Consider the following 19,875-nt stretch of genomic DNA (forward strand, 5'->3'; position numbering starts at 1 on the left):
TCCATAAGTCAACACCTATAACATTACATGCAAGCAATCCTTAAAAACGTAAACGGTCGATCACCTTTGCTGATTTAGTGTACTTAAGAAATCAAGGTTTTTTTTTTCATTTTCAGGTACCTTTAATATGTGAGGTTAAAACCCGAGTTTTAATATCATTATTTAAATAGTTTTTTCTTATGATACAATAAGTAAAGTACTGTTTACGCCACAGTATTAGAGGCAGTATAAAGCCGTGTCGTGTTCCCACAAAATCGTAATTAGCGAGAGTGAATGACCTCTTTTGTGCTCTTTTTCAAGCTAAAATCGTACATCAAAATTATGCCCTTTTTACTTACTCTAAAATTATTATACACTTTATATATTTATCGACTGAGAGATGAAAAAATGTCGCATTATTGTAGTTCGATCCAACAGTGAGGTGTCACTGATCCCAAAATAACGTTTAAATCATAGATTTTTCAGGCAACATAATATCATGAATCTACTGATGTTGTTATTTTATTCAACACAATCGCGTTTAATCAATAGACTTACATATATAGAGTTTAGACTCATCTGTCATTGAGTTCACAAAAGTTCAAGAATATTTAACTCGGAAGTTAATTATTTACTGACATTGATACGCTATCTCGTTCTGACAAATTATACATATATATTTTTGAGACCCTTTATGGTCACGAATAAATTAATTAAATTATTCAACACGAGTTTCGTCGCTAGTGCGAATAACGTCGTATGATATGTTATTATTTATTTTTTATTAACTTAATTATTTAATAGTTAGATATTAGTAGCGCTAAATGATTTATTTAATGTTACTTAGTAAGGATACACTTCGATAAAAATCTTAAAAATATTTTTTTCTTGGCTCCCACGCTAGCAACTAATAGGATAAAATTGGTAACATCGTCGTTGAAGTAGTTTGAGCCGGCAATAGACTTCGAGATCACCAGTTAGAGGTTTGCTCAACGACGTTACGTAAAGTATTACAAAGTGATCCACTAGGGCATAACTCCGCAGCTATGCCATCTCCGGCTGTCGTTATGTCAGCGATTATTCGTAGCCTACGTTAAATTTCACCTTGCCCCTGAATTCTATTCACTGAATCATAGTTTTAATAATCTGACAGTATACATTGTGATTGATTTAATAGATGTATGAATTATAATTAAATATTTCGTTACTTTGGCAATTAAAAATCACACAACTGTCAATATTTTAGTTCAATAATAAAGTCGATGAAAACAATTCTATAAATAATTGAGTAAAAAAAGCTAGTGATGTAATGTATACGTTTCACAGGAACTCGACATCGTATTCCGTAAACAACTCAACGCTTATGACATATTTTGATACTTAAAATCTCGTTTACTATTGAAGCACGTCATGCTCATGAAAACGTTAATATTTATTTATAATTCAACAAAGTGGAAAATGACATTGTACCTTATAGATTTTAACATAATGCTAAATAAAAACTGCCATGTTGTAATGCCAAAGAGGCGTAACTACAAAATATTATATATAGCGATAATCATTCATAAGTTAAAAGCCCAGTATGCAATGCAATGCAATTTATTCTATGTACTATTATACAATACGAAGAAACCTTCACGCAAGTGGCAACAACTGTCCAAAGTTTCATCTCAATGGGATGGAGGACTCGTAAACGCATTGACTACAAAGCAATGAAACTGCATTTTTATTTACCGATACAAAGATCAACTATATATACTAAATTTAATCAATGAAAACTTGCCGAAACACTATTAAGATTTTTTTGTAATTATATAATATATAATTTGTATGATATTTTATAATCGTAAAAACAATGAAACACACAAAGTTATAACAAGTAATATAAAAATATTTTCTAGATATGGTTATCGAAATATTGCAAGGGTGTGACCCTGACGCCTGCGGATTTATGACATTTAATACTATGGTTATACCAAAAGAACGGCATTGTACCCATTTTTGTATAATTTTTGCAAATTAAAAATCCCCTTAAGGTGTCGCTATTTGTCATAAACGACGATAACCTCGCTTATTTTAATATTCGTGACCTATTCGTTGACTTTACTATGTCATTATTTTATTAAATAATTAGGAAACTCCCAGGGGTAGTGATAATTAAACTACTTCGTGCACACCCTGAATTTATAGCCGGGAAATACTAGAATACACAAAATATGTGATAAGTCACGAAAACCACAAGATAGATGCTAAATATTATGTAATTGTCTCATTATTTCTGTGACAACCATTGAGCCTATTATACTTATGTTGCGAATTAAATTGCGTGTAACAGGTTTAAACTAGTTCATGTCTGTGTCAGGATTATAATTTCGAATTACAATTAAACATGTTAAATTAATTAATGTTATGTGAATCACACTTAAATAAAAAATACTCGTGACGGTTTTGTTTTACGTATCCTGGAGTAAAGTCCTAAACCATTTAACCATTTAATTTTAAAGGCAAACCTTACACTAACGATGAAGAGGGTCGAGCATGCTTCTGTTTCTTGTCGCAAATTGAACCGGACAATGGTTCATTGAAACCGGAAAATGCTGCTCGTACTCTTAAGGGGACTTGTGTAGTCAATGACTACATGAGCCGAGTTTAATTTTATCGATTTTGTTTATAATAGGAATTAAAGTTAATTTAATTAATTTAATTTTAATAATAAAAAAAAGTAAAGTCGTAACAAAAAAAAAATGAAAAAAAAATGTAATATTTGTGAACCAGAGAACTAAAATATATAGAAGTGTCATTTGTACGTAATTCAAAAATTTTAATTTTTTTGTAACGTCCGCCATATTGGATTGAATATGGCAGCAATTCATGAATCGTGCATTGTCATCGAGACTAAATATGTGTGCCAACTTTCAGCTCCATAGCTTCAGTGGAAATGGGTGTAATATTGATTGCAAGATTCCAGGACATATGTACATACATTCATACATACAAGTGAAATTAAATAAAAGATTTTAATAAAAAAATTAACACTAAATGTTTTTTTTTTTTTGTAGTACCAAATGTAAATAAAATATTTTAAGTTTAATTAAATCAGTTTTATTTTTTAACCATTTTCGAATAACAGTCAAAAGCAATAAAAATAATTCTAATATCCTATCAATTTTTATGAGATTTATGATTAAACCTAGTATGATTAACCTAGTTAACCAATGATTCAACCAAATCGATTTGACGACATTTTTTTCTAGTAAATATTTAGATGTTTTTTTTTTAAATTTAATACATATTTTTTCTTTGTGAACCGATATTAATAAAACGAACAAACACTACGCTATATGTTACCCCACGGTTACTACACTACAGATTTCGAACACTTACGATTTTATTATATAAATAGATTATCAAACTTTAATAAAATGTTAAAAATTGGTATGTTTTAATATTTAGTATAAGAACTAATTGTGGTAGGTATAATAATATAAATAAAAGAAAAAAAAGGATAAAAGTAACTGTCTATTTTATTGTATACAAAATATAAATAAAAATATTGTAAGTTTAATTCAATCAGTTTTATTTTATAATCATTTGTTAACTAACATCGAAAGAAATAAAAACAATTCTGTTGTCCTATCTATTTTTTATGAGATTTATGATTGATCTTACTTCGCTCGGTTTGGCGCCATCTATTAGAATATTTGGGCGTAACCTCGTTACCTCGCTTAACCATTAGTTCACGGACTTGCCGTTTTTGTTGATTTTGTGTGTGCGTGCGATTCTCAAGGGCACATAGCTCTTGTAGTCCTCTTAACATGCTAATGATTTTATAAATAAAACTGTCTGATCAAGCCTATCGACTCCCTCGTGTCTTGTGCTGTTATTATAACGCGAGAACAGACGTGGCTATGTGACATCAAGTTTAAAAGAAGTAATAAAAGAACATACATAGAAATAAAATTACTTCAACAGTATGTTTGTGTGTGTGTACTTGAATGTCTGTTATGAATGAATGATGATGAAATGAAATGAAACTCGACCGGCTTGGAAGATAAAAAAATGTCCATTAGACTTGCTAAAATCTCATTTACACCGATTGAAGCTGGCGGGTGACAGCTATAGTATATAATTATTAAATAATTTTGTTACAGATCCCCGTGTTAAGGATTGGCCGATGATGTCTTCTCCCTGGCCGACCCTAGCTGCTTGTTTGTGCTACGCGGTGTGTGCGAGGAAAATTGGACCCACGCTTATGGCTAATAGGAAACCATTCGAACTAAGAAACGTACTCATAGTTTATAACCTGGCGCAAACTATATTCAGTGCCTGGATATTTTATGAGGTAACTTTGCTTTGTATTTTTATCGATTGGTCATTTATAGTACCGAATACAGTTATTGGTTAATTTTTGTCGGCTTCTCAAAATTTAATTGGCGACACAGTAACGCTGCTCGATATATTTAAAAACTAAAATTAAATTGGGTTCGTTTATAAAAAAAATGTTCAATTCTGCATATCATATTGTACAGAAATATGGAATATAAAATTCAATTTAAAAAAAAAATGGGTGACAATAATTATACAAAACAATATTACAAAACAAAATAACTAAAATATTTGTTTCGAACATTATAAAACATATTATTATCTACTTAATAAATTTCCTTTCCAGTGATAGTTTATAAAGATAAAACGATCGATACTCTACAACGGTTTAACAAAAATTAAACCGTTGAGCTACTACAGTGTAACGCTACATCAGATACAACCCGTATCCCAAATTAGTTTACCCATATCAACGAATAGTTAACATTTTAGAGTATATAAACAATAGTCGAATTAATGTATATTCCTTAAGTGCTATGGAAAAATACGACGGTGTTTTTATACGATTTTATTTTTAATATGATCATGTGTTTATTCAAACCATGTAGCTGTATTTTTTACAACCTAAATCTTAATTTTAAAGGCAAGATGCGTACGATGTGAGACTTTTATATTTGGCCTCTTTTTACTATAATAGTATTATCTGATTAAACTAGTTTGTTTGGACGTAAATAATAAATAATTTGGGTCATATAGGTATTTCAGTGGACGATATAATGTTACCTACATTACTACTTAAGGTGATATTTTGTGTTCTAAATTTAAAAATAGCGTAGTGATTTATCTAGCTTCAATATATTCAGAGTATTAATTATTGATAATGTTATAATACCCACGATTTTCCTTAGTATGTCACTTGTATAAACGAGGAGCATACAGTCGTAATTTATATGCATCCTCTTAATATAATAATATGTCAACAATACTTAGTATTAAAATACACAATGACGGTATTTATTTTAGCAACTATTATTTTAGAGTAAACACTGGTTTTCATATTGTTATATATTTTTATTCTAATTTAATATGATAATAATGTTATACGAGAATTTTCCAGTTTATATAATCTCTTACCGTGTTTAATGAAACAAAAAAATACTTACATACGAAATGAAATAGGAAAATATTACGAGGTCACCTGAGTCAGGTTAAAACGATACAACCCTAACATTAATGTGGTATGCAACATTTCCTTATTATTGTAGGTACTAAGTTTTTATTAATGCCGTACGTTTTTCATACAGATTTGTTGTTATTTGACAACACATACATATGCTTTAGTACGATATTATGCGAATGCTTTAAGGATATCATTGCGTGTTGTAGAGATCCTTGTCAAGTTTACGGACTTTATAAATTGCAAAATATGCATGAAACATACGCTGCTGAATTGTTTTAATAATCATTAAAAACTAAATGCTGAATCATTTGTATTTATGGATCAACTTTAATATTATTTTAAAATTTATTTGGTGGTACGGCTTTGTGCAAGCCCGTCTGGGTAGGTACCACCCAGTCATCAGATATTCTACCGCCAAATAACAGTACTCTATATTGTTGTGTTCCGGCTAGAAGGGTGAGTGAGCCAGTGTAATCACAGGCACAAGGGACATAACATCTTAGTTCCCAAGGTTGGTGGCGCATAGGTGATATAAGGAATGGTTAATATTTCTTACAGCGCCTTTGTCTATAGGCGGTGGTGACCACTTGCCATCAGGTGACTCATATGCTCGTCCGCCAACCAATGCCATAAAAAAGTCGCAATATCCACTCACATAAAAATGATCTCAAGAGGTGTTTTTTTAATTAATTAAAAAAATAAAATTTTTAATTCATTCGGACCTTTTTCTGTTCAGGATTTTATGTTTTCTTTATATTTATATAAAGAACTGCCTCGTTGCTCTAGTAGCCAGAAACAATGACGCAGATCCCAAGGTCCTGGTTAAAACCCCGAGATCCGGCCGATAAATAGTTATTGGGTTTTTCTATAGAAAGAATAAGAGTGAGTGCAAAAAACCGTTGAACCTGCGCCTGCTGATTATGAGAGTGAGGGAGGTGCACTCTGCACCTGTGCTCGCGCACACACTCGTGCACTATATAATATGCCCTGTGGTTAATCTCGCCGCCGTGGCTGAAATCGATTAGGCGACAATATCATCATGATATATCTACGTTGTACATGTGTTGGGAGCGACTTTGGTACTCCATATTATTTAATCTATTATGCTCGTGTGAAAATTCGCAATAGTATTATTTAGATAGACTTATATCTAGTACCGATTGCTATAGCGGGAATGGTGATAAATAGATCTAGAATTGACATGACATCATTAGTAGAGATCTAAATAAAATTTTCATTATTGGCTCGAGAAAAAATATCATTCGAAACGTCAACGTAGTTGTTTGAAGTCAAACTAAAGTGGATAGGTTTAAGTATTGAATTACCATAATATTAGCAATGTTAAAAGATCACATGGAATATGTAAATATATAGTTTTTTCATCTTAATTTTTGAAATTGGAACACATAGTATAATGGCAGATATATGGCAGATCAACAAGGACTACGATAAACCAAATATTAAATAAAGTATATTTGCTAATCCTTTTCCGATAATACTGGTTCGTATTCAAACGATGTTTTCGAAAAATGTCTATAGCGTGCATTTATGTATTCGCATACTTATCTTGATAACATGTGACTTCGTCTCCATACCCATTTATGTAGGTATATGTATAATTCAATTCAACGCGTAATTAAGTTTTCATTAAATTCAATGCGCAAACGTTTTTTTTATGATAAAACTGCATAAAATATACGAATATCGCCTCTTGTGCCGTTTAATTGGAAGCTGACATCGCACAGGGAACAAAGTGCATCCTACTTTATTGTATTGTAACTTTTAAAACAAAATGTCAATTTACAAATAATTAAAAACTTTAACGACCATAAAAAATAATATAATTAACACGATAATAACGAAACCTTGGTTTAATGGAAGATTTATTTTTAAAGATTTATTACATTGACTTTATACATACATTTATACACAGAATGCTAAATAATTAATAATAAATTACTTTAAACGCGCATCACAATAAAACTATATTTGTTTGATTAATGTTTTGAATGGCAACTTATTAGGATTTGTTAATCGGAAATCGAAAAATAATCATAATCCAGGTGTCAGATGTACTTTGAACTTACGATTATTTTAAGCAACGCCGTCTTAAAATTAATTAAGGTTTGACATTTATGTCATGTTCAATACAGGTTAAGTACCAATATAAGAATGGAATTGTTTACTTCATTTAATATACCGAGATCGAAAAAACTTGGCAGTAGAAAGCACTTTAGGAGAGTAGGTACAAATGATTCGAGCCTTGATTGGAAGAATAGAATAATCCAGATTGTTCTATAAATTATATTTTTTATCCGGGAAAAGACAAGGTAAAGGTAAGGTCTTAATAAAATAAAAAATAAAGAATTCCTCTCGATATCGCTTATTCAAAAATTAGGTTATCTTCAAATATTGTATATTAATCCTAAAATTACATTTATGATTTGATTTGACTTTTTTATGAGAGTCGTTGGTTTACATGTGGATTCATAAAACGAATAAAATTCCTTCTTCTGTTTAAATATTTTTTTAAAATATTAATATGCTTTGCTATTTGGTATCGTGGATAAATAATACTTGATTTTATTTTTGCGGATTTATTTATAACTTTAGAAGGTTATAGTATGAAACAAATTATTAATTAATTCTTAGTAATTAAGTTAAAATATTCGTTACTATAAAAACCACGACACCAGGAAATATCAAATGCGTTAAAAAATTGAATTTGATTATTTAATTTAAAAGAATCACGTGACATGAAAAATAAATTGAACCAAATAAAAGAAATGTACATTTTATTTGATAGTATTTGGCGAGTGGGTGGTGGGGCCACTACGACTTCAGATGTCAACTTGTCGACTACTCTCGAAGCCCCAGAGCCATGAGGGTAAGTAAATGTTTGAATCCATCACAATGATTTCAATAGAAATCACCAAGAAGTTTTGATTTTTTTTTATTCACAAGAATTTATTTATGTAACTTTTAAAGTATAAAATATGAACGAGTTATTGTTTAAATTAAAGATATTCCCAGACATTTTTTTAATGTGAGAAAAAAGACTTACGTGACACGATAACATTTATATTACGTTACTTAAATTCTCCGATAAAACCCATATTCGGCGCATCACTAATTATAATACATTTAATTATATTTCTGATGTAATTCTAATAATGTCTTTATAACTTCATATCTATCCGTTCCTTTTAATCCACGTTATCCCTCCTTTATAATCAACTATGATAATAATAAAGACTATAAATCAAGAATAATTCGATATATAAAGGACAGGTATAGAAAATGTAAGAGTAACGTTACAAAGAATTAATGTGAACTAGCCTCATATGCTATTCTAGACTTGTAATAATTCTTCCTTATGACCGACTGATTGTCATACGGTCACGTAATGACATGCCGTTATAGTGAGTTAGCTCAACCAAATGTGACTACTAAAAAGCATGTGCTTTATTAATTTAAATAGCTTAGAAGGGTAGAGAGAATAATTGGGCTACCTTATGGTAAGATATCAACCTCTGTCTGTAAAAATCTCTGCCAGTATTTACACTGGTTCGCTCACGATTCAAAGTGGAAATTGTTTGCGTTGAATTTAGCAGCATAAACCACTCGTTAAAGCGCATTTATGTATGAAAATACAAATTACGCTGAGCTTTATCTATAGGGGTTTATTCAAATTCCAACACCAAAACACTAATTAGCTATTAATTTAATTTCAGTATCCATAGAACGCTAATTATATTCGTGTGTAAATGTAAAACTCATTTAATATTTCAATAACATTTTTTGTCCAGTCTAGAAAACTAAGTAAGATATGTATCAATTAAAAATTTAAGTTTAGCGCTGTTTATGTATTATAATCTTACTATTAATGCTCGTTACAAAATAATACCACTACGATTAATATTAATACCAAGCAAAGCTGTTAATCGGTAGTTCATATTTTTTTTCTGATTTATAAAAATCAAGCAACCGATATATTAATTTGAAGTAATATTTGTGTCTTGGTATCAATGCGTATGTATTTTTCACAAAACCTTGCAATCTTTACTTGAACTGCCATTAAATATTTGAACTTATCAATAAAAATAATCTATGACTAAAGCCAATTTGTTCCGTATCAGATAAAAATGCGTGAAATTAGCATTTGCTGGATGGTGTTGAAATAAATAAATACTTGTGATTTATATGAAATTATTAAGCAATTGTCGAGCGTATTACCAGTTGTATCCTCGGTTATTTACAAACAAAAAAATAAATAAAAACATATATTAAAATGTTAAAAATAATTATAATAATAACACCTTATTAAATTTCACAGCACGTTTGATGACGTAACCTTCATACATATTCCTTTTTAGTATTTACTACAAGCTATTTGCAAGCCCATCTGGGTGGGTACCAACCATTACATATCATGACATGTGTGTCATAAAAATAATTGCCTCCAAATAGTAACAATTTTTAGTATTGTGTTTCGGTTAAAAGGACTAGTGAGTAAGGCACAAGGAACATAGAATCTTAGTTCCCAAAATTGGCAGAGCATTGGCGATGTAAGGAATGTTTTATATTTCTTAGAGCGCCAATGTTTATGACCGATGGTGATCAGTTACTATAATGAACTGGTCCACTTAGGTATAAAAAATAATAGTTGTAGGTTGCGTGCTGGTTGCTCGGATAATAATGTAATCTAATCTATAGATGAAAATTCTATATTTTCATATGCTTGGTTTGCGTTATTCATCTCGATACATCGAAATCGAATGAAAATTTGCCACATGTGTATCAGAACATCGCAGTGGAATAATCCCCAAACCTTCTCATCCGACGTTTCGACTGTTACTTTTGTGACTAACTTTTACTAATAATTACATTTCGAAACACAGATGGCGAATACATGCTGGTGGTACTACTTCAGCAAGTTCACGGAGTTCTTCGACACGCTGTTCTTTGTGCTGCGCAAGAAGAACGAGCACGTGTCGATGCTGCACGTGATACACCACGGCATCATGCCCATGTCTGTGTGGTTCGGGCTCAAGTTCGCACCGGGTATGTTACATACACTGTTTGTATTTAACCACAAATACATTAACAAAATAGTTACTCGATCACGCTACAGCGGCTTAACGGATCTCAATAAAATTTGGCACAGAGATAAGCTATGATCTGGAATATCACATAGGTTTATCCTCTCTCCCCATATCGCTTTTCACACGCCTGAGGAGCTTCGGACAGAAACTAGTTCAATATTATAATGCTATGTGACAAATATATTAGAGAATTTAAACTTGGAGCAAAATAAAACAAAAACCGTAAAACAATTTAAAAAAAAAAAACAGAACGTTATGATGATTCATAGAAGTTCCACCTTTTTTAAAAGATAATTGTGATATTATGTTTATGGCTTCTTTATAGATTTTTTTAAAGATAAAATTTTATCGAACCGATCGGTATCGTATATAAATCACTACTTATGTAAATTGTATGGATATGGAACGTTAATTGTAAATGAATACATCAGATAGACAATCAGATATCCTTGATCCCTAACCTAAAATTTCTTAGATTGACGAACTCGCTTATTTTTTTTAACTGACACGAATTGTATGAGGTCAAATTCGGTTAACACTTCTATTGTTAATGACGTTAGCCCTAAAATGTGATACGTCAACACGAAGAACGATGCACACAAATGTTTGCGTCAAGTTGTATGTTTGATTTGAATATTTGTTGTTAAATCTCTTGGGATTATTCGATTAACATCTGCGAATTTTACGATTTATATTTTGTTCGATTAGCACGTCTTTATTGACCATTTATTTTAACGTTTTTTTAAAGGTTACGTGGTATATTTGAAATAGCAATAACATTAAGTAAATATACCTTTGTAACGACAATTATGTCAATATTGTTTTATTTGTACGATTTTGTAAAGATTAGCGTTAACAAAACGTTGTTTTTTTTTAACAAAAAAACAATATTAATAAAGTTGACGTATTTGATAATGTACACGAGAAATAATAATTATTGTCAGTGTTTCATGTCATTGAAATTGAGACTAAGTACCTACAATAGAAACATTTGCTGTACACACTATAACAAAATGAACTCAATGTGGGTTTCTAAATTTAATAATTAGTTTTTTGTTTTAGAATGATTAAATACTTGAGTTTTTTTAATAGTAATTGTATTGAAAATTAATTAATATTGAATCCCGCCAGTTACAACTTTCCTACTCTGACCTAATTCACTTTGATATATCTTGTAATTATATAAACACAAAACTAAACCAATGTCTAGAAGTATACGTGTCAAATCTAGAACATGTTTAATAATAACACATAATGTCGCCTATGGTTGACATTCGTTAATAATTGTTGGAATAAATTTGTTAATTTTTTACACCTCTATAGCCGTAGGTATGTTTAAGCGAATATAATCTCTAGTCTCCTTATTATATATACTAATTTCAAAAAACACGTAACAATACTTAATCTCATCCTGTCGTTGAGAAAAAATGCACAATGACCAAAAATTTAAATTTTCAAAAAGCAAATAACAATAGTTGTAAGTTAATCCTTTTAATTGTTTAACAAATGTTAATATTTGTTAATGATTTTTTTTATATATTACATATAAATATTTATTCACTTAACAGGTACAAGACAGTAAGCTTACAGCTTGAGCTTGGTTCTCCTCCAGTGACGCCTCTTAGCGTTGTAACGAATTGTATTTCCTGTAGAATTGGTCTATTTTATTTCAACTTCTTCGCAAGCTTGCGCTTAATAATAAATGTCTTGTGGGCCGACATGTTTGCCTTCTCGCTGTCAACACTAGAAGTATTATAAATTTTTATCTGTCGTGTAATCAGTAATTTTTTTGTTTTCCTTCTCCTCAGGTGGTCACAGCACATTCTTCGCTCTGTTGAATACTTTCGTACACATCGTCATGTACTTCTACTATATGGTGTCTGCGATGGGTCCCAAGTATCAAACATACATCTGGTGGAAGAAGTACCTCACTGCCTTCCAGATGGTGAGTCAATATACCTCTTTTAAATACCTGTTTAAAGTGTGAATATGCAATTTTTACTTCGTTTAATTTACACTTCCTTAAGGGAGATAATATAAAATAATTAAAAGTATTAGCCCAAACATTTACAAGGTCAAATATAATATATTTATATTAGTTTTTAAATAATTATAATTATTAAAATTATTAGCCCAAACATTTACAAGGTCAAATATAATATATTTATATTAGTTTTTAAATAATTATTTCTACTTATTGACACTGGAAAAGAGTAATTTTATGAAAGAATAATATAAAAAAATTTACATAACTGTCAGTCAGTCACTGACAGTCGGTCGGACGCGAGTCGTATAGGAGATATTTTATATAATAAAATTGAAAGAGGCATTGAAATATATTTTTTCGTGTAATTTAAAGCGGTAGGTTCAAAGAGGTGCAACAAAAAATGTATATCTCGTTTCAGATACATACATACGTAGTTTAAATTAAATAATATTCAGTTTTATTATGATGTTTTTAATAATGTTCAGAAGAAATAATTTCGAACGTTAACTCTCGGTAAAACCAATTTTTTGCTCGCTTATCATATGAAATAGTAACAAAAATACGAGTAAGAATTCATAATAGGAATTGTTTAGGTATAATTTGAACGTCATGCTTAACCGATTATTATAAATATGCAATTTGCAAGGGATTTTCAGTTTATCTATCGTACGGTCGTTATTTATACAATATAAAATCCAAAATTCATATTCTTTACAATAAATGTCATTTTAATGACCAAAGGGCGTCGTTCTTGAACATTATATACGATCACGCGCTAAAATAACTTGTAACTTACATCATTGTTAGATATTCACTTAATGTATGAGTGACAAAATAATAAATAAAACAAATACTACGTGGATTGTAAATCTATAATAAACACACAGTGGCTACCGTTGACATTCATCTTTATGTTTTTCGAACAAATTGTCTGTTACTCTTTAGAACATTTAAAGAATAATATCATTGTCATATAATCGCGACTTAATTACAAGGAAGTGTTTGTAAACGTCCCACCGCTAGACACAGGTTCTTCCTTTGAAAAATCCGAGTAACTTTTTGAATACATATGAAAACGATGTTTGCGGATTTAATCGTAGGGATGAAATGAAAAATGAATTTGTAATTGCAATTAATCTCGCGCTCGACGGTGAATTAAAACATCGTGATGAAACCTGTCAAATTCCAATCAAATTGCTACACGTGTAATCGCCAACGCGCACTGGAGTAGCGTATAATGTTCAAATCTTAAGAGTCCTGATTTAAGATCCAAACATCGTTTAAGATGCACGCGTTTTAATCACGGCCATCTCGGCTAAGAATTTTCGTATGTATTCAAAAAGTAAGTTACTGGGATTTATCAAACAAATATGAATCGTATCATGGTTCCTGGACCAATTTAAGCCATTTTCGACCTAGAAAATGGCGCAACGATCAGAAAATAAATAAAATTATTTTTTCGCTCGAACGTAATCGGGACGTGCAGCTATGTATTTATTTAGATATATTACCAGTTCGTTATCGATGTTTTTTGATCAAGCCTCGAAAATAATATCATCTTACAGAGAAAAAGGTAAACCTCTCGAACTGCAGTTTTTATATTGTAATTATGTCAGTATGCAAAAATTAACACATCGACTGACTAAAACACGTGTTAGAACGTTAAGAAAATAAATAGGAAATATTTACTGGATGGTACTGAGAATTGAAAATATTTAATGATTGCGTCACCAACTTATATGAATATTATATTTAATCAACAACACTTCTAAACTAATAAATCATCTAACGATTTGACTGGTTGTCAGTTTTTATACAAGGCGGTCATTCGACCTTTACCTACGAGGCAAATTATTATAACTTAGAAGAAAACTAAAGATATATTATTATAAAATTAATCTGTTTTCATTTTAATTTTATTAATTAATTTAACATTATAATGCAAAAACGAATTATCATGAACACTTATTGTCCAAAGGATTTTAATAATAAAACATCGCCCAATTTTTCATTAGCAACATTTAAATGTAACGCAATTCTAAATTATGACTTTAATATTTCAGAAATCTGTGTCCGTGTGTGTCTGTGAGTGAAATATTATCTAATAAATTTAATGTTCGTTCTTATGATCTCGTTCAGGTGCAATTCGTGCTGATCTTCAGTCACCAGCTGCAAGTCCTGTTCCGGCCGTCCTGTCAGTACCCGCGTGTCTTCGTCTACTGGATCGCGATGCACGGCTTCCTGTTCCTGTTCCTCTTCAGCGATTTCTACAAAGCACGTTACAATAAGGCTGACAGGAAACCTAGGAGCAATAACAACGGCCTTTGCATGGTATGTTCTGATTATATTAATTTTACGTAAGTTATTTAATATTCTTGACAAATTCGATTTTTTTTTCATTTGTGTGAATTCCACCAAAGTATCACAATAAAATCAATATCAAATTATTGTTTATAGACAACTAAATTATTTTTAATGCATACAACATATTTGATATCAAACGTCATTGAATAAAATGCTCGTATATCTTCTAGAATTGTACCTTATACCTGAAGGTCAACAATGATCTTTACGTGTGTTAACAATTACATATTTGTTAAATTATAACGGAAAAAAACATGCCGTATATTCGTAAAGTATAAACAACATTTTTTTTTTTATTTAGATAATCAGATATTAAAATATATAATGAATATTATTGTATATTTTAATCAGTTAATTGTTTTATTTTTGTTCGAGTGCATAAATACATTTGTAACGAAAAAAATTACTTTACAATTCACCGAGTATTGTCTTCGCATAATAATAGCTGTCGGTCTGTCTATTTAAAGTTATTGACCGAAATATATTTGAAAATTTAAATCATGAACATACCATAATGTTCATTTATTCATACTGTAATCTAATTGGAGAATTAAAATATGACGTTTCGCTATTTCGCAACGATCATAATTTCATAATTAATTTATAACTACAACATTAATAATATTCCAAGGCTTTTATATTAGGTATCTATGCAAAAAAAAACATTGTTAAGAAGAAGTTACATTTTTATGTTATTGCTTCATACATAAATCTAATTTATGATGAAAATTACTTTGTTTTTATAAATACAAAACCTAACTAAAACGATTTAACATAATATTGGAAAAGAAAATTCAATAAAAAAAAATCGCAAGTTTATTTAAAAACACAAATTAAGGTATTGTTGTAATGAAAAAAAGTGCTAATGAACAATTGCATAAATCCTAGAATTGATGTTTTGTATTGCATTAACGGTGATAGGAACACACTGTAAACGATGGCAACAATTTACACCCGGGGGCCAATTTAATTATCAGGTTTCCCATTACAAATAAAAAATATATACATGTGTATTTTTTCAGACGGTGCTGGACGAAAGCAGTTCGCTGAACGGCAAGAACGGCTACAAGCACGAAGAGGGCTCGTCCGTACCGAACTCGTACGCGTCCTCGGCGGCCGACGCCTTCGTCCGTCGACGGCCGATCTCATAGTCTTCTCTCCTTAGTATATCCACGGTGTAAATCAGGGTCTGCTCTTAAATCCAAACCTAACCCTAGAACTAGGAATCGGTTTTACCACTGCGATCGAGGACGAATCGTACATTGTACTGAATCAACCAATAAACGGGACTCGACGTTCTCCGCGACGGGAGCCGTCCCCAGTCCCGTCTATTATCGAAAGCTTCCGATACGAGCGGGTGCGATTACATCGTCGTCGATAGTATCCCTTCTCCCCAATTAACCTACGAATAGCTTTAATAAAAGTTAAGACAGTATGAGCCATCGAGGTGTTTGAAACCGTCTTCTTAGTCTGGACATGGTGCTGTCTGAATTATATCATAACATTTCAATCGCTCCGGACATCTCCCGCCTGGGACGTTTCGATGTTAAGCTTCTAGTGGAATTGGACATGTTTTTGTCGACTGCAAAGATCGCATTTAACTTTTATACGTCACTTTAAATTATAACTCGTTTATCCTCAGAGAAAGCCGATTCACGATTTTCTTCCTGTATTAGATTTTGAATCGCAAGCACAACGTCCCATTCGACCTTAAAAATTTAATCATCGAATGCCTTATATTGTTTTAAGTACAAAAACTATTTACTAGACTATGAATTGTTAAAAAATGGTTATCTTGTATATGCTATATTGGTTTCGGATATAGTAATTTTTTTCCTTATTGTATAAATTAGTCAAAATATTTTTCGCAAAATATTTTGAATGTTATCTTGGCTGGTAGTGTGAACAAATTGTATATACAATGAATGAATGAATCGAGTTCTTTTAGCCGTGCTATGTACAGATGTATCGCGGGGGTTTATGTAAATATAACTTTATGGTGAAGATTGAGTCTTAAAGGATGTTACCATACAATTCTTCAAATCCAGTGTCATTTATTAATTGCAATTTTATTTTTATTTTGTATTTCGTTATCAAGCATTTAACATGTGTATATTCCTTTTTAATAAACTTTCCGTGTATGTGAATTGATCAAAGATTATTTTGAATACAAAATGTATTTTAGATATCACTTAAATATTTATTTATATTCGCAAATGTATTATTAGACAACTGTGCAGTGTTACAAACCGGTTGAGGTGCCAACAAGCGCTTTTTAGGAAAAATAAAAATTGTGAAATAGAAACATTTATAGATAATAGGCGTAGTTGAAAAAGAAATAAAGAAAAAGAAAATATATGGATCACTTATAAATAATAATTAAGAGAAAGTAATAATAAAATAATCGGTAACCATAGTTATTGGCAGCTCGACCAGTTTTAAAATAATGAATGGCATTCAGACTTCGGCCGTTTTGTCAACGACAAGTATTTCTTAATATGTTAATTTTGTATCAAGTTTTGGTGTAATAATGCTTTATGTGTTGTGTGAACGGCAAACGGTTGCTTTGGGCGGAATCGGGCGGTTACCCGAGATACGATGCTCAAATATTCGCTGCGAATTCACTATTTTGCAACCTTTATTTATTATTTTATTAAAGTATTTTACAAAATATCACTACGAGTTTCATTTCATTGCTACCTTTGATGTTTTATACTATCATTTTAATATTTATAAAAAAAAAACAATCCAAATCATATCATAAGGTAATGAATTATGTTTTAAGCACACAACTTATTCAATTAAATGAATAAATATGCATGTATAAATTGATTGAATATGATATATGAACAATGAATAATATGTTATAAATAAAAGTAAAAACTGACAAAATGTCTATTTATCTGACCCTCCTAGCTTTGTAGACTGGTTTTTAAACATTTGGTACAAAATTGAATGAAAACAAATATAATTTATATGAAGCTAATTTTAGCAAATAAAAGTGACTTAAACTTATGTGCATATTAAACGAATAAATAAAAATTACACGCAATTGCCAGTTTTATACGTCATCTGTCGCCTAAATATTGCAATTATTTAGATCGGTATTCCACCGCTTATAAACATATTATATGTCAATTAAAATTCATTACATATAGACTAAATAATATTAAATTGATTATTTCTTTTAAATTATAAAATTTCGCAATATGTTTGTATAACATGTTAATAATCATATAAAGACTTAAAATGAACGAGAAGAGATTGTAATAAAAATGGCATCCGTCTCACATTTGTAATTTTTTTTAAGACAATACTAAAGATAAGTAAAACTAATATTTACTGCAAGGTATTGTGTAATTAATGTTCATTCTATTTTTGTTAAGCGTTTAGAATAATAACGTTTTACAAGAACTCCTTTTATATAAAGATTAAATTTTTTATCAATGAGTCAAATTTAATACATAGTTTTTAATTTTTGTAGTAGGTACTACGACGTACAGGAAATGCAACGAAAGATGCAAATTTCTTACATATTTATAAACCAGGTGACATTTCTGAGTAACTCTATTCTGAGGTTAAATATAATATTGCAAATCATTGGCATATTGGGAAATACGTAAATGTGGTCGTTTGGCGTAGTCCTTGGTCGAGATGATTACACGTTAGAATTGTGTCACGCAACCTCGCCGTGCCTCATGTAGCCTAGATCCTTATTCAATTAAATTATTTGTATTTAAAAAGAACTTCCGACATTAAAAGAAAAAATGTAAAATACGTTTCGAAATATATACACATATTTAATAAAATTCGTAAGACTAATAAAAAATAAGTAATTAAGTTGTTGGGAATTAATTATAATAAAACACTATAATAATAACCTAAAACAATTTAACTACCAAATTAAATTTAATCAATCGCAATTGAATAGGTCAAACAATGTGAGTTATGTATAGAGCAAGTGCACTTCTTGAATTTAGTCTTATAGATTATTTATAAGTCATATTTAGTTGTCATTACACAGACAATACGAATTCCATTAAAAGATATGTACTTAAAACATTTGCATTTGGGTGAAATTAGAAAATGGATTAGAACCCAATTTTTCCTGGAGCAATATTATGTTGGTAATCATTCAAAGTATAATAAGCTTACTATTCCGATTTTAAGCATAAATAAATGTTAACCCAGTGTTAGTTTTACGGCCAATAAATAAATAACATTTTCTTATTATGTTGAAAAAATGTTTATGATTATGACGTTTGATAATGCAATCAGCAATGTCAATAAGTAATAATTTCGCCAATGTCAACATGGTCAGCATGTATTTATTAATCTTTAAAATAAACGTCACGATTTATCCTGTCACAATTTAATAATATACATAACTTTTTAAGACAACACATTTAATTTTTAAATTAGAATGTCACCATTAATTTATCTTCAGATTAGACCAGATGTTAAGGTTTTGTGTCGCCAAATATTTGTATAAGAATTCATAATATTTTTGTAGTGTTGAAATCATTGAATCCGTAGGTAGGTAATTAATCGAATCCACCTTGCTAACAAGATTGTCAAGGACTCAAGGTTAGGCGGAGTTGACCAATTAAAATAAGTCATAATTCTTAGACAGACAATCCGACTTCACAATTTACACGGCAAAATTTCTAGTGGAAGTCAATTTCTTGCATAAAACAAAGAGGCACGGAACAATTTATATACATATATATATAAATGATACATTTTCGGAATCTGTGAATATTCCGTTATATAATTGAATTCATTCCAAATCAATACCTAATATTTATTTATTTTTAGTATTTAACAGCAAGATGACAGGCGGGACTTATAAAAAGGTATCTAAAGCCTAAAAAAAGGTACAGGCAAACAATTTAACAAAATATGTTAAGTGGCAGTGCTGCATAAACATAGAA

At 30.3% G+C, this 19,875-nt stretch overlaps 1 protein-coding gene and 1 pseudogene across 2 annotated transcripts in view; one reads left to right on the forward strand and one right to left on the reverse strand.

Annotated features, from left to right (window-relative positions):
* Positions 1-17,615, forward strand: part of LOC113393204 (very long chain fatty acid elongase AAEL008004-like) — a 32,721-nt gene extending 15,106 nt beyond the window's left edge. For both annotated transcript variants that reach the window (XM_026629976.2, XM_026629978.2), the window contains 6 exons: positions 4,131-4,321; positions 8,292-8,372; positions 10,387-10,549; positions 12,399-12,535; positions 14,717-14,908; positions 15,964-17,615. In XM_026629976.2, the coding sequence (XP_026485761.2) occupies positions 4,131-4,321; positions 8,292-8,372; positions 10,387-10,549; positions 12,399-12,535; positions 14,717-14,908; positions 15,964-16,092 (893 nt within the window). In that variant the 3' untranslated portion in view covers positions 16,093-17,615. The remainder of the gene's footprint in view (positions 1-4,130; positions 4,322-8,291; positions 8,373-10,386; positions 10,550-12,398; positions 12,536-14,716; positions 14,909-15,963) is intronic.
* LOC135193307 (large ribosomal subunit protein eL39-like) lies at positions 12,106-12,334 on the reverse strand (annotated as a pseudogene).
* Positions 17,616-19,875: the final 2,260 nt, after the last annotated feature.

The sequence above is a fragment of the Vanessa tameamea genome, chromosome 6, assembly GCF_037043105.1.
Source record: "Vanessa tameamea isolate UH-Manoa-2023 chromosome 6, ilVanTame1 primary haplotype, whole genome shotgun sequence".
NCBI lineage: Eukaryota > Metazoa > Arthropoda > Insecta > Lepidoptera > Nymphalidae > Vanessa > Vanessa tameamea.